General features: G+C 43.8%; 1 protein-coding gene across 2 annotated transcripts in view; it reads right to left on the reverse strand.

The window, feature by feature from the left end:
• Positions 1-257: 257 nt before the first annotated feature.
• Fam135b (family with sequence similarity 135 member B) overlaps positions 258-14,949 on the reverse strand; it is a 325,309-nt gene continuing 310,617 nt past the window's right edge. For both annotated transcript variants that reach the window (XM_008838576.2, XM_008838577.1), the window contains exons 14-20: positions 14,162-14,328; positions 11,423-11,514; positions 8,709-8,806; positions 7,436-7,587; positions 3,460-3,570; positions 2,979-3,092; positions 258-789 (exon numbers count right to left, since the gene is read on the reverse strand). In XM_008838576.2, the coding sequence (XP_008836798.1) occupies positions 584-789; positions 2,979-3,092; positions 3,460-3,570; positions 7,436-7,587; positions 8,709-8,806; positions 11,423-11,514; positions 14,162-14,328 (940 nt within the window). In that variant the 3' untranslated portion in view covers positions 258-583. The remainder of the gene's footprint in view (positions 790-2,978; positions 3,093-3,459; positions 3,571-7,435; positions 7,588-8,708; positions 8,807-11,422; positions 11,515-14,161; positions 14,329-14,949) is intronic.

Raw genomic sequence — 14,949 nt, forward strand, 5'->3', positions numbered from 1 at the left:
TTGCTATAAAAGTGGCTCACGAGCTCCAAGTGTTCCGTTTATTTGCTCGTATTTCCCTTAGAAAGTATCTTGAAGGAGAAGCCAGGTGGCTAGACAATTTCAAGCAAGCACTGTTTTCTTTCACAATATTTGTTCAGCTTTTTCCTAAGTCTAAATTGAAAGCATCGCTATTATCCGGTCCCACCCGAGCCTCACGCTTCCACACCCTCTCTTCTGTTACTCCACCCTGGAAATAGGTTAGTTGGAGCTGTGTCAGTGAGCCATGGTTGCTATAAAAGTGGCTCACGAACTCCAAGTGTTCCGTTTATTTGCTCGTATTTCCCTTAGAAAGTATCTTGAAGGAGAAGCCAGGTGGCTAGACAATTTCAAGCAAGCACTGTTTTCTTTCACAATATTTGTTCAGCTTTTTCCTAAGTCTAAATTGAAAGCATCGCTATTATCCGGTCGCACCCAAGCCTCACCCTTCCACACCCTCTCTTCTGTTACTCCACCCTGGAAATAGGTTGCAGACAGCATGTCCTGCTAAGAACTCAACTGACTTTAAAGGGTTCCGGCCAGTCCCCAGGCTTCTCCCTCACAGTCACTACTTAAAATAGTTGAGTCCTGCCACCAAGAAAAACTTCTCTAGAAAGAGTTCTGAATCCAACACAGCGATGTGAGCTGCTCGGCCAATCAGGGTGTTGGCAGTGTTGGGCAGAGCGTGGAACACATTATGTCTGATCAAAGTGCAGTCCTTGGCTTCCGCCAGAGGGCCCAGCAGGTTGTTGATCATTTCTGCGTAGACAGGCCCTGGAAGGGGAAAGGAGGAGAAAGGACACTGTGGAGCTGAGCAGTGGACTCTGGAGAACAAGTTTGCACGTGTGTCGGCAAAGGAGTCCTTCAAAGACTAGTTTCCCAGCTCACCTGAGTGTGCGTGACATAAAGAAGAAATCCGATCAAAGTAAACCAGTCACGGTAGCAGACATTTAACAACACCATGTATTGCAGACGCCAAGTGGCATTTCACAGGTCCCCTGATTCCAAGAACAAGAGGATGGTGATGTGGGGTTTGTCATTGGGTTGTTTTATCTTTCTAGGTAAAGTCTCAGTTAATTGTGTTTCTACCTGAGACGTGACACAGTTGAAGATTTTCCTCAGATAGTGGAGGGTGTTGAGACCTACAGTCATAGCAAGTCACTGTGTAATGTGCAAGGTGTGCAGAAGAGTTTACTGTCCACACTTCTCTACCTGTGTTCTTCTGTCATCGTCACGACAAATTTAATGCTGTGTAGACATACCTGCTGGAATGGTGGTGAGGACCAAGTTGCCTTACTGACCCAGCAGGGAGACAATCACCACAGACTGAGACACAGGCCTCGAGGGGCCCACTCCAATGAACACGGTTTGAGTCTTACAGCCAGTCTGGGACTCACAGAGAGAGGGACAAGTCTGTTGAGTGCTCCCATCAGTCACTCCTCACTCTAGACACTGCTGCACCCCACATGAACATTCCCATACTCCTTTCCTCTCCCCTTAACATATCAGCAGGGGAGACCACTCGGGGTTCTGTTTTCCTATGCTGAGAGGGGTGCCGGCTGGTGCCCTCTCCCAAGAACCCACCAGTCTCCTCTTCCCAGCCATTTCACAGGAATTACAGGCATGTGCAGCTATGCCTCACTTTGGAAGTGAATGTGGGAGATCTGAACTCAGGTTTTCATGATTGTACAGCAAGGTGAAACTATCTTCAAAGCCCTGAAAACTTACAACTTGTAAGTTGGCACATGCATACAAAGAGAATAGAAGGAAAAGATGAGGACATAAGAAGCAGTAAAGAAAGAAGTAATTATTATCATAATTTTTATTTAGTCATTTTTGACAGGGTCTCTCTTACCCCATTTGGATCTCAGTATGTAGACCAGGCTGGCCTCAGTCTCACAGAAATCCACCTGCTTCTGTCTCCCGAGTGCTGGGGTTAAAGGCATATACCACCATGCCCAGCATCATTATCATAATTTAATAAAATACATTTGATTTTTCCAAATGTTCTGCAAATGAATTTTTTTTTAAGATTTAGTTTATCTATGTGTATTTATGTGCCTTTGTGCAGATGACTGAGGAGGCCAGAAGAGGGCACCAGATCCCCTGGGGCTGGATTTGCATGCAGTTGTGAGCTGCCTGATGTGGGTCCTCTGGTCGTGTAACACGGACATAAGCTACCCAATCAAAGTAAATGAGGTGTGTCAGGCCACCTCCTGCCTCTGGCTGCCCAGGAAATGCCTCCCTCAGGTGCCATGTCAATGGTGCCCTCACACAATCCACCCTCCGCTCCACTTCACTCCTGAGTCACAACAAAATGTCATATGCTATTTTATGTTCTGGTGTATAGGACTATGGCCTTAGCCCTGTTGCTTACTTGATGATCTAACCAGCCCATTAGCCACTGAGGGCAGAGTCTGCAGCAGTGTGTACAACTCCCAAGTTCTACATCCATCCTTCTGTTTCACAGCTTACACAGGAAAGGAGTCTAACAGTTCCAGCATCCAGCAAATCCTGAAGTGTTGACTATGTGAAGGAAATAGCATACACACGGACAATAACATCCATGTGTACACTCACCCACCTGTCCCACCACTTAATTCTAGAATAAATGTAGCAATGTGTTACCCCTGAGTCCGGCTGCTCCTGATAATTTTACTTCATTTCAAAACTTCATTTTTACTTCCTAAATCAGAAAGTCCCTTGAGGGGCTGGAGAGATGGCTCAGTGGTTAAGAACACTGACTGTTCTTGCAGAGGACCGGGTTTGTTTCCAGCACCCATATGGCAGCTAACGACTGTCTGTAACTCCAGTTCCAGGGGTCCGACAGCCTCTTCTGTCCTCCATGGGCATTGTATGACATGGGTGTACTTACCTACATGCAGGCATAACACTCATACATATAAAATAAAACTAATATTTTTTAAAGAAGAAAGTCTCTTGATAAAGTAAATGCAGCTTACCTGTGTGTCTGTCTTTCAGGGCAGTTTTACACATTTCGATCCTGGCTGAGTGAAATGGCACATAACGGTCTTGGGGAGAAGCAACCAGAACAACGTTTTTAAAATACTGCAGCCCTGTAACAAGAAGTTACATGAGTGTTTTCTGCCCAGGTCATTGAGAAGGAAAGGTCCTCTGGTTTGTACACATGATGAACTCTTCCCCAGAGAAGAACAAGGCAAGGAGCCACTGTACACAGTGCTGGGCCCTTGCATAGGGGCCTATGTTCTAAGATTTCTCCATGCACAGCTCAGGACAGAGGCACAGCAGGGGGAGGTGGGGTGAGAACTCAACTCACTGGGATTTTGTGTTTGGGGGCTTTCCTCTGGAGTCAGGGAAGCAAAGTAGGCTCACAGCAAATGACTCTGACCACCAAGGAAAATGCTAAATGACCACAGTGGGACCGAAACATGCCCTGTGTCAGCTGCTGAGGGAGCCACCCACCTGTTTTTTGGCTTAGTTGGTAGAGGAAACACTTCCGCAAGTCAGCATTATCCCTGAAGGTCAGCTGCAAAAGGGACCCAGATTTCTTCAATTTCTGCATGAGCCACAAGCCTAGGAAGAAAAAGAATAAGACAAAGATAGAAAGTACAATAACGAAAAGCCAAAGGAAACATTTTCAGGATGCTTAAAACAAAGAGCACAGCAGTTAGTAAATAATGGAAAATGGAGTGGAATTCGCTTCCTTGGTTTGGTGTATGTTTATGTGTGTATTGTTCATGTGCACGTATGATCTATGCACACACTTCTGTTCTGGTGGGCATGTCCAGAGAGGACATCAGGTGCCTGTTCCCTCACCATCTCATTCCCGAGACAGAGCTGGTCTCAGCTGGCAGCCAGCAACCCCAGCAATCCTCCTATTCCTTCTCCCTTCCCCAAACAGCACTGGAGTTACAGCCACATATGGACACACCCAGCTTCCATGTGTCTTCCAGGGACTTGAACTCAAGTCCTCAAACTTGTTCAGTAAAGGCACTTACTCATGGAACCATCTCCTCCATCTCTAAATTTGTATTGTTGTGTACTGTAGCAGAAACAGAACAGTCCTGCAAAGTCCTATTACAACAAGCTTCTCAACGTACAGAACTGTGTGTGTGCTCTAGTATTTATTCAGTCTTCTTCTGTAAAGGAATCCAAAGGAAGATGACCTGATACAAAACTAGGTAAGAATGTTCTGGAAAAGTCCACACTGGATACTTGAAAGCCAGAAGAATATACACCTATCTTGAAACTTGTTTATGCAGATACTCACATGGGTATACTGGGCAACAACACATGAATGTGGTAACAACATTAGGACACAAGCCAGATTTATGTGTGTGTGTGTGTGTGTGTGTGTGTGTGTGTGTGTATCACAGTGGCTAACATGTAAATGCCTACTGTGTAGAAATAAGTGGAATTAGTTTTATGAAATACTCTAGATATGCTAGGTTGAGTTAAAATCTCTTTTAAAAACCTTTTGTGGGGCCGGAGAATTGGCTCAGGGGTAAAGAGCACTGGCTGCTCTTTCAGAGGACCTGGGTCGACTGCCAACACCAACGTGGAAGCTAACAACCATCCCTAACTCCAGTTCCAGGGGATCCAATGCCCTCTTCTGACCTTCACAGACATTTCATGACATGGGCGCACTTATATACATGTAGGCAACACACTAATGCATATAAAATTAAAACAATAAATAAAATATAAAAAAAAACTTTTATAAAGCTTCAAGTTTATGACTCTAAAGGGGAGAATCAACTTAACAACTTAATCAATTTGTCTCTGTCCCAAGAAAGCTTCTAGGTTTGTGCAGAAGAAAAGACTCTGTTACGTATCAAAGCACCAAATAAATCATAAGTAGAGAGAGTGTCCTAAAAATAACCAGAGCTTAATCTTGAATCTGATTCACATCCTGAAGAGTGACTGTGGGAATGTAAGCTGAGGGAGGACGGGAGGATAGGCCAGGGCCACAAGTTCTTTAGAGGTGACTTTGACACCACAGATACATTTAAACAATCAGGAGTCATAGAGTTCCCAGGAGCAATATGGCGACTATTTCTTAACCATTTATATATCTTCTTTTGAGAACTCCACTGAGTTCCTCAGCTAATTTTTAGTTGGCTTGTTTGATTTCTTAGGTCTTTTTGAGGTCTTTGTACTCTAGACACTAATCCTCTGTCAGATGTACAGCTTGCAGCATTTTTTTTTTCATTCTGTAGAGCATGATGGTAGATTGGGAGGAGTTAGGTGGAGGAGTTGGGGTGAATATGTATACATGTGTGTAATTCTCAAATAAGAAAATATATTTTAAAATGGAATATGATTTATTACGTCAATATTACTGTACATGAACCAATATCCTGCATGTGTTTCTGAACATGAAGCCAGGCCACCTCCTCAGCTAATACCCATGAAAACTACACGGTGTGCAGATGCATTCAGCATCTTCCTACACCCATGTGGGTCCTTCACCATCCGGCTGTCACCAGGCACCCACCCGCCCTCCCTTCCCCTTGGTGGAGAGCTATGCTTCTGTCACTGAAAAGCGTTTCAGTTTGCTGACTGAACCAACCTTGCAGGCTTTACATATGTCATTTCTTTTGATACAGAAAAGTCTTCCTACTGTTTGCTACTTTGGAAATTCTGTTCTTGTTCCAAAAGACATTGAGCCTTCTCTCCCTCCTCTGTCTCCATTTCTTCCACGTTCTCCTCCTTTTCCTCCTCCTCCTTTTTCTTTCCTCCCCTTCTTTCTTCTCCTCCTTCGGCTTCCTTCTTCCCTCCCTTTTTCCTTCCTTCCTTCTCTTCTGTGCTGCTGGGGACCACACTTATGCACACTAGGTACGCACTGCACCACTGAGTTACATCCAAAGTCCATACCTTGTTTCTTTACCCCCTGCACTGTCCTTGCTCACAAAACTGTGAGCAAGCAGGAGAGAATCCAACTGTACATGCTTTGTAATTTTCCTTTCTAATTCTTAACATGCATTCAGTCACTTACATACAACTGTGAGTGAGTACATGCGCAAACACAGGAAAGTACAAATACACGTATGTATGCACACACAGTCAGATCTCTGTATAGGTGAGTTCCTCATCTGCTGGGTCAACCTATCAGGAATCAAAAATATTTTTCAACCCTTGATCCTGTACTGAACTTGTGCAGACTCTTTTCTAGACACTAAACAACATTCTATCTCAATTACTTGTGTGGCACCTGTATTTTCTTAGGTGCTATATGTAGTCTACAGATGATGAAAGTGTTCAGGAGGGTCTGTGTAGGTTACATGCAAATACTAGGACACTTTAGGACACTTTATCTGAGACACTTAAGACATCTATTTTCAGAATCTGTGGGGGTCATGGAGTCAGTCAGAAAGATACCCAAGGATGGCTGTGTACACACACACACACACACACACACACACACACACCACATTCATGGTTACACACATCACACAAAGGCTTACACACATTTCAAGTGTAGATTTACAAACACTTTACATGAATGCTCACACATAAAAAACTAGCTACATACTCACACACGTCACATACATGGTTGGCATATATTGCTTGCGTGTTTCTGTGTACCTGACATGCATGTTTATGCATTCATACATAAGTGTTTACACAATACATATAATATACCCTTTATTAGCATATGTACCATAAACATATACATACAAACATGCATGTAGGTCTCAAGGTCTCCATTTCACAGGAAGCAAGTGAGAATCACGGGGTGAACTGCCATACCAGCTCCTTCCCAGAGACCCTGTCCCTCATGCACTAATGTGAGTCAAAGCCCGTCTTCTTTTTTGTTATTGTGCCTTGCTAATCTTTTATAACCTCTTAGTTCTCAGAAACTGAAAAGAACTGATATTGGAAAACAGTGTCCTCTCCCTCATTTATTTATTTTTATTTATTTATTTATTTTCAACACATTTCATTTTTATTTTTTAAAAAAATAATTTCCAAAGTAATAGGTTTCCCCATGAAGTTTTCATGCACACTTCATACTTTGCTCTATTTAATTCCCTCCCATATCCATGAGAGCCCCCTCCTTTCCAGTCTCGTGGGCCCATTCCAGTTTCCCAGTCTTTCCCCAAATTTATTCCCACCTAGATACACAAATTTAACCAAGCCCCACACAAGTGTCAACATACAGTGCTTGGATTTCTGGGCCTGAGTTACCTTGCTTCATAGATTATTTTCGAGTTCCATTTGTTTTCCCGGAAATTTCATGATTTAATTTTCCTTTATAGATGAATAAAAATTCACTGGCTGCACGCACCATATTTCCGGACCCAGTCCCCACCCACAATCCCATGCTTGGTAGAGAACCCAAAATCTTAGAATTTCACCAAGAACTTTTGTCTCGTTTCAAGTTCCCGATGCCCCCAAATACTTTGGAGGCACAAGGAGGGTGAAGGGACCTCACCTGTACTGACCAGGGTGCTGTTGCTGTACAGAGTCCCCAGGTGGGGCCCAGACAGCGACAGGAACGTGTGGAGCTTGGTGAGGTAATACCGGAAGCGAGGCCTTGTGAGGACGGATCTGATGATAATGTTGCCAAGAGAATGGCCGATAAAGCTGTTCAGAGGCAGGAATGAGGCAGGTGAGTGACAGCAGAGGCCAGGTGCTTGGGTGGGTGGGGTGGGAGGCACCCAAACACCAGCACCCGCCACCTCCTGGCTGGTCCCCAGGCCTCCTCTCAGTCCATCCGGGCAGCAGCAGGGTGCTTCTTCCTGGAACCTGAATCTAAGTTCTGTGGTCTCCTGCTCACCTACAAGATGCACTTCCAAACCCTGAGCCTGGCCTCGCCATTCATTGCCTCACCTCTGATTACTGCCCCGATCCTGTTCACCCCTTCATCTCTACATGACTTGGCATCCCTCCTGCAGGCTCCAACCAGCTGTCCTGCTTTGTCCAGGCCCAGGGATTCAAGTATCATTCACTTTTCAATTAAGTAATTACATAATGAACCCCTTTAATGTGAGAGTGTGCTGCCTTACCGCTTCATACAATAAGCATAAAATCCAGCAAAGACATGGATGTAAGCCTATGAAACTGGATTACCTGGGCTGTGTCCTCTCATGGTTACCAAACCTCTATAGCCTTGAGAGTCCTCATTTGTAGAGTAAGTAATACTGTCTCTGGAGACTACAGAGACGAGCTGATACCAAGGGCATAGCCCTAGTAGGACACAGCTGTATGCTCACAGGGTACAGGCGACCACCCTTTCCCTGACACCTTTCAATATTTCAGCCAGACTTTTTGTTATATCATGAGGACAAATTTAGTGCTTACTGAAATCCTCTCATTGGACAAGAAATTCATTCATTAGTCTAACACATTTCTGGTGGTCCAATTAAAACTAAAAGCAAGTGCTGGCTCCAAGATTAAAATGTTTGTGAAAAGTTACACACCTGTAGGTATGTTAACATTAAAACGTGGATGGAAACGTGCCTACAGACTGTCACATTAAATTCAAGACTTTCTAATCAGGAAAATATTTGCTCTCCCTACCCATCCTATGAGAGATGTGGGTGTGATAAACCACCCTTGGTACTTACTCCCTGTCAGAAAGTAACCACCTTCGTTCAAAGTCAAAAATTATTACCCTGACTTATAGAAGTTTCTTAGAGCTCAGATACCACAGACACACACGACACCCGTCTTCCCTCAGCTTTAGCTGCCTGTTTCCCTTTTACCTAATTCGGGATATGGAGAGGTTATACAGCTGGATGTGCTGAATGATTTCATCCAACAGTCGATCTGTCATGGTATCAAAATCTGCAAATGTGTCCATCTAGAAGAAGACAGAGGGAGACCATGTTCAGAGAAGTCAAGGGCAAGGCGGGGCTCTGCACACACAATCTTCTTCCATTAAACAGGTTGACATTTTCTGGAAGGGCTAACTCTGATGCTGAGGTTGGAGGTTGGGATTTGAGTTCAGGACAAAGTCCCACTGGGGCTCTAATAAAGAAACCTTGGTTAACTAAAGAGTATTCTGTTAGGAGGATGAGGTGGACAAGCTGGGTAAGTGCACTGGGCATGTGGCAGCAGGGGTTCGCCATGTCTGTGTCCCCATTTAACAGAGGATGAAGCAGATGCAGGAAGGGGAGGCTAGTTGCTCACCTCCTGTGAACTAGGATTCATACAGAGACACGTTCAACTCTAAAGCACCTGCCTCTCACCAGCACAGCCTTTAGGTTATTCTGTAAGTTTGTGCCAGATATCAGCTTTGGAAGGGAGCGTTAAAGCCAATCTCGTCTTATGAAGAACAACAAAGGATAAAAGAGCAGAAAGAGAGCGGAAGTTCCATGTGTGTCTGAAGACTTGACGGCTTGTTAGATTGGTTTATATAACTTCAAGGTCTACATTTTGGTGATGTGGTTGGGGGCAACACAGAGCTAAATTTAAGGTCAAGATCTACAAATAAACATCCAAAAAAAAGTCCCTTCTAAGTAGAGTTGAGAGACGTTATCTTGAGAAGACTGAGCTACCAGCTAGGAAAGGGGAACAAGATTATGAACATTCCTCACAGTGGTGAAGGGGACACATTTGGAAAGAAGCACAAAGAGATGATCTTAAGTCCACTGCGTCTGTCATCCTGTGAACCCTGCAGCACATGAGGGACACAGCACGCTGGTGCTCTGTTAGTCTCTACGTGATAAGCTCTCATCCACAGCTCTGCCCCCAACCCCTGCGCCTCTCCCAAACCCCCATAGGTCTGTGCCTGACTCTGTGATTTCCCCAGCCTCAATCTGCATTTCCTTGACCCTTACAAATGGAGAATGCAGGGCATTCCTTCTCATCAAAGATTGATCAAAGTGTCTGCAACATATCTGACATGTATGCTGCTGTTAAATTGCTTATTTAACATATTAGTTATTATAGGATGGTTATGATAACGCAGATGAGTTTACATATGATGATAAATGTTCTGAAAATCAGAGTGGGTTACAAAATAATATCTGGAACTCCCACCAAAGGGTGCATTGATAGGAATATGCACTCTGCCCTGTTTATGAGATATTCTACTTTAAGCAGTGAAAATGCACAGCAGGACACAGTCAGCACTGAGTGGCCTGTCCCTCCAGGTACGTGACTTGTATGGAGACCTGGATCACGCACTGCTGTGGAATCTAGATGCAACCCAGCTGTCATGGGACACATCAGAGGGTAGCTGGTTGGACAACAAGGGCTTGATTCATGACCAGACCTTTCCTATTAACCACACTTCTCTCTCCTGAGGAGAAAACTTCATCAGAACAAACACAAGATCAAGAGCATCAGTCGATGGTTAGCCTATCATTTCTTCCATGAATGCCCTGGGCCACCTCTCTCAGGTGTGAGCAATTCTAAGCCAGATATTAAATTGTGTTCCAGAATCATGTATGACATGATGTATGGCATCCTTCTCTCCAGGTCAGATAGGATGGAGTCCTGTGGAAGTCTCCGTGGAGTCTCTAAAGAGCTGGCGCATTGATATGGTAGAGAGCTGCTGTGAGGATGGAGTGAGTTCCCTGGGACAGAGCTCCCTGGACGTAGTGATCCCCAGATGATGGTTTTCCTTACACTTCCTGACATGATACCTTTTCTCTGCATGCCACATGACCATGATCATAACGACAATAAAAGGCACACTATACATCAACAGTTGAGGAATGAGATACGATTCTTCAGCCTGTAAAAACATTTATTCAGTGTATGGGGAGAGGGCACATCAAGACACCTGTGTGGAGGTCAGAAGACAGCTTGGGAGAGCTGATTCTTGCCACTTTGTGGGTCCTGGGGACGGAACTCTCATTGTCAGGTTCGGCAGCATGAGCCTTTACCTCCTAAGCCATATGGCTGACCCGACTTTCCAGTTTTCTGTGTAACTATCACTATCACTAGACCTTTTGCTTATTAACAGTTCTGTTCCTTGAAAGGACACTTAATGCCTTGTTTATTGACCTCACGGTCTGTGGAGTGGAAACTGACAGCCACTCTCTAGTGAGCCTCAGTTTTTCATGCGTTCACCAACGTCTCTTTGATCCTAAATCTACCTTATGGCCCCAGCCTCCACCCTCCACTTCGGATTGTAAAGTAGTCACAGCCTGAGTCCTTAAGTTACATAGCTGCAGGTGCCAATGCCCTGCCCGTGTGACTCACGGATGCCAAGTAACTCATGTTTCAATCTACCGTGTTCTAATCTCCCACAAGCCAATTGACGAACATGTTAACTCATATATCACATTTCTCACTTCTTCCTCATAGTCCAAAAGGAATATAATATTTTTTTTCCAATTCATCCAAGTTCTCAGATAGTCTTCTACAAAATGCCGCCTTGCAGCATGTATCCATACATCAACCTGGTGCCTTTAGGAAAGTCTTTTATATCCAGTGTTCTCTCAGCCTGACATTTCCCTTATCATACCTGATTCTTCTCAGACATTAGGAAGTCCAGTTTTCCTCCAGGGAGCCCCAGTTCTATGAAAGTCTTTACCAGCCGGAGGTCTGCACTGTTCCCTGAAAATAACAGAGAGCCCCCCACCCCGGTCCTATAATCAGTCATACAGAAAGGAGACATAAGGGAGACCTTTCTCCCTTTGCTAGACATTGCAGTTGTATTTTCCAATTTTTTGAGCAGACAATAAAAATAACTGAAGTCCACTTCCTGTTCCCCTGCTGTCCCACTTCATGTGTGAACCCAAAGGTGAGTTCTGTTGAATGGCCCTCCCTCAATGGCAACATCCCTTGACCTGCCATTTGTGGCTTCTACATAATCTGTGCAGGATCAGCAGAAGGGATATCAGCTCTTTCCTCTTCAGCAAACTACCCATGCCAGACATTTCACAGGGAGCTGCCTAGTGACTGATGGGGCATAAAGTGACACCGAGAAATCCTCTGTTAAACTGCATGTCTATCATTTATAAGGAACTAGGAAGACCCTTCGAGAGGTCAAACACACAGTAGGGCTAACTAAAACTAGTAAGAATCACCTCTATGCCCAGGAATTGTGGATAAGCAAGTTCTGTGAATGGTAAGTGTTCCGTCAGGGCCAAGAAATTAAAGGTTAAGAATTCCAGGAAGCTGCTAGTTCCAGGGGCACAGAGAGCACAGAGACTGCATTCTCGACATGAAAAATCTGCTACAAAATGTGTTGGAGTTAATTGGCTACGTTGGGTGCATATTTCATGGTGTCCCTGGGGTTCATGGTTTCTAAGGTAACGTTTTATCTGTTCCTCTCCTGGACCACTGTGGAGTTGAAATGGAGAGAAGACTTACTCAGATCCTTGGAAAATCTGGTTAACTTATGAATAAATCCACAACTCACAGTTTCAAATAACTACAATAAGCTAAATCCCAACTGAGTTCATATCTCTTCATGAATTTCCCTAATGATTCAAAGGTGCATAAAAGAACCACATGAGCCTTGGAAGAACTCAAAGTTCAGGATTAATCCTGTTTTAATATTTCCAGAATCTGCCTGTTCTGAGACCTGCCATAGCTCGTGATCATACATTTATTCTCATAGTCAGGGAAAGGTCACATTTTTAGGGACGATGTGCATTTTCTCTTGTTATATTTTATCACTTCATTCATGTCAATAAAAATACGCAAAAAAATACGCTCTTTGGATTCTTGTGATTGCTTAAAGTTCCCCAATAGTCTTCTGGAAGGGGCCTTTTAAAAAGTTTATGACCATGGGTATTAGCACAAAGAGTTTGGGGATAAAATATCCTTCTCACCCAAAGCTATTGCGAGAAAAGCTTGTTTCTGGAACGCAAAACTTTATAAAACAATTTACTTTAATAATATATTAAAGCAAGAAAGTTTAAGGCATGGGTCTTTTGCACACATGAAGACCTCTGTAAATATTCATATTTCACATCCTTCAATGTGCTCAATTCTTACGTACAAATATAGACAGGGACACAAAAGCTGTCTCTGTTATCACTTTTAAAAACAATTGTATTGATATGTATGTGTGTGTTCCTGCATAAACATGTGCACCACATGGATGCAGGAGCCCACGGGGAGAGAGGAGGGCATTAGACTCCTTGAGCTGGAGTTAAAGATGGTTATGATTCACCATGTGGGTGCTGGGAACTGAACCAGGGTCCTGGGCAGGAGCAGTGGTCTTCACCACTGAGTCATCTCTGTAGCCCTACTTTTTGATTTGTGGCCCAGGTGACACTGTTACAGGCCTCTCAGTGCACTGACTCAGTGAGGCACTCATAAAACATTTTCGTTATATTGTTCTGTTAAAATATGCTTGAGGGAGCAAAGGAAAAGCCTGTTCCCTGACGATATTTCTTACTTTTATTATTTTTATTTATTTCTGTGTATGAGACAGAGTAAACGCCAGTGCTCTTGGAGGCCAGAGTTGGTCGTGAGATCCCTTGGAGTTGGACTTTCAGGTGGTTGTGAGCCACTTGATGTGGGTTCTGGGAACCGAATTCACTTGCTCTGGAAGAACAAGTGTTCTTCACCAATGACCATCGCTCCAGCCCCCACTTTTCTTACTTTGCTAAGAATGTTAGAGCCTTGCTAACTTGTAATGTGCCTCTCGAGTGAGAGGAATGGACCAGCCTTGAGTTACACGTTGCTGATGAATGTGGAGGTCATTCTGTTTCCCTGAAAACCCTAGACCCTGGTAGTGTCTAATGCTCCAAAGGTGAGAGGCGGACAAAACAGGCAGCAAAGGAGTTTTGGCCACTAGCCTGAGTTCCTTAAATGCATCCATTTATGCATCCCACGCCATGTCTTCCTTTGTTCAAAGCATTCTGTTGACCTGAGAATTCTATTAATTCCTACATTCCGGTCTCTGTGATTTCATTAGTATAGCCATTCCAACCACACACTCGGTTTTCACTCCCTCCAGACTTCTATTCCAAACACCCACTTCATCAATTATTCAGTCTCCTCCTTCACTCTGTGGATTGACCGGTTTCCATTTACATCACCAAATTAATTCACTCATTTATGCATTTCTGTCTTTCAAAAAGTACTCTGTACCAGAGCGAATTTCTTTTTGGACAATGCCATGCCATCCTTCCGGATAGTATCCCATTCATGACTGCTTTTGAATAAATTCCTGATCTAAATTAATTTATAAACATAAATTTCAATTAAGTTAATAATTTGAGAATGAAACTCTTTTAGAACTTACCATCCAAGCCATGGACACAGACCACCAGGTGAATGCCTTCTTCCAGGTCTCCTTCCTCTTCCTCTGGTGGGAAATATGGTACGTCAGAAGCCAGGACGGATAAGTCACTGTACAGAAACCCTTCGATCTTCAGTTCTTTTTTAAACTTTTCTTTGGCCTGATAAAAACTGGAGAATATACCAATTAATCACAAGCCAGGCTGTGACTCCACACTGAGCAGGGGCTGAGCAGGGCTGGTGTGAAAAGGTGATGAGTTTGAGAAGAAAATGCTGAAGGCTTGGGGTTGGAACTGTTTGGATTTCAGTTCTTTTCAGGTTTGGGGTATTTATACACTCATATTGAGACATCTTGATGATGGACTTGTCTAAATATGGAATTGTTTCGTTTCACATAGACCTTACACGCATTACCTGAAGCCAATTTAATATATTTTTACTAATGTTGAGAATGCAACGTGTGAAATTGTCCACTTGTGCTGTCATGACTGTGCTCAGAATATTTTAGATTTTAAAAGGACAAATACATAGTTCAGTTGGCTATTTCTTGCCTGTCATGAACAAGACCTTAGATCTGATCTATAGCTGTACCAACAGAATGCTTTGAACAAAGGAAGACATGGAGACCATGTAAATTTTTGGATTTTCAGATCGGTGACGTTCTATCGTTAGCTTCCTCCTCAACTTCATTTCTCTCGGTGATGCTGTGCCTCCTGCACTGTGTGTCTCCTGTCTACTTCCTCTAACATACAAGCATGGCTCCCAGCCACCCCTGGCTGCACTGAGCACATG

This window comes from Nannospalax galili, unplaced genomic scaffold (genome assembly GCF_000622305.1).
Source record: "Nannospalax galili isolate Female #2095 unplaced genomic scaffold, S.galili_v1.0 scaffold919, whole genome shotgun sequence".
In the NCBI taxonomy this organism is placed as follows: Eukaryota; Metazoa; Chordata; class Mammalia; order Rodentia; family Spalacidae; genus Nannospalax; species Nannospalax galili.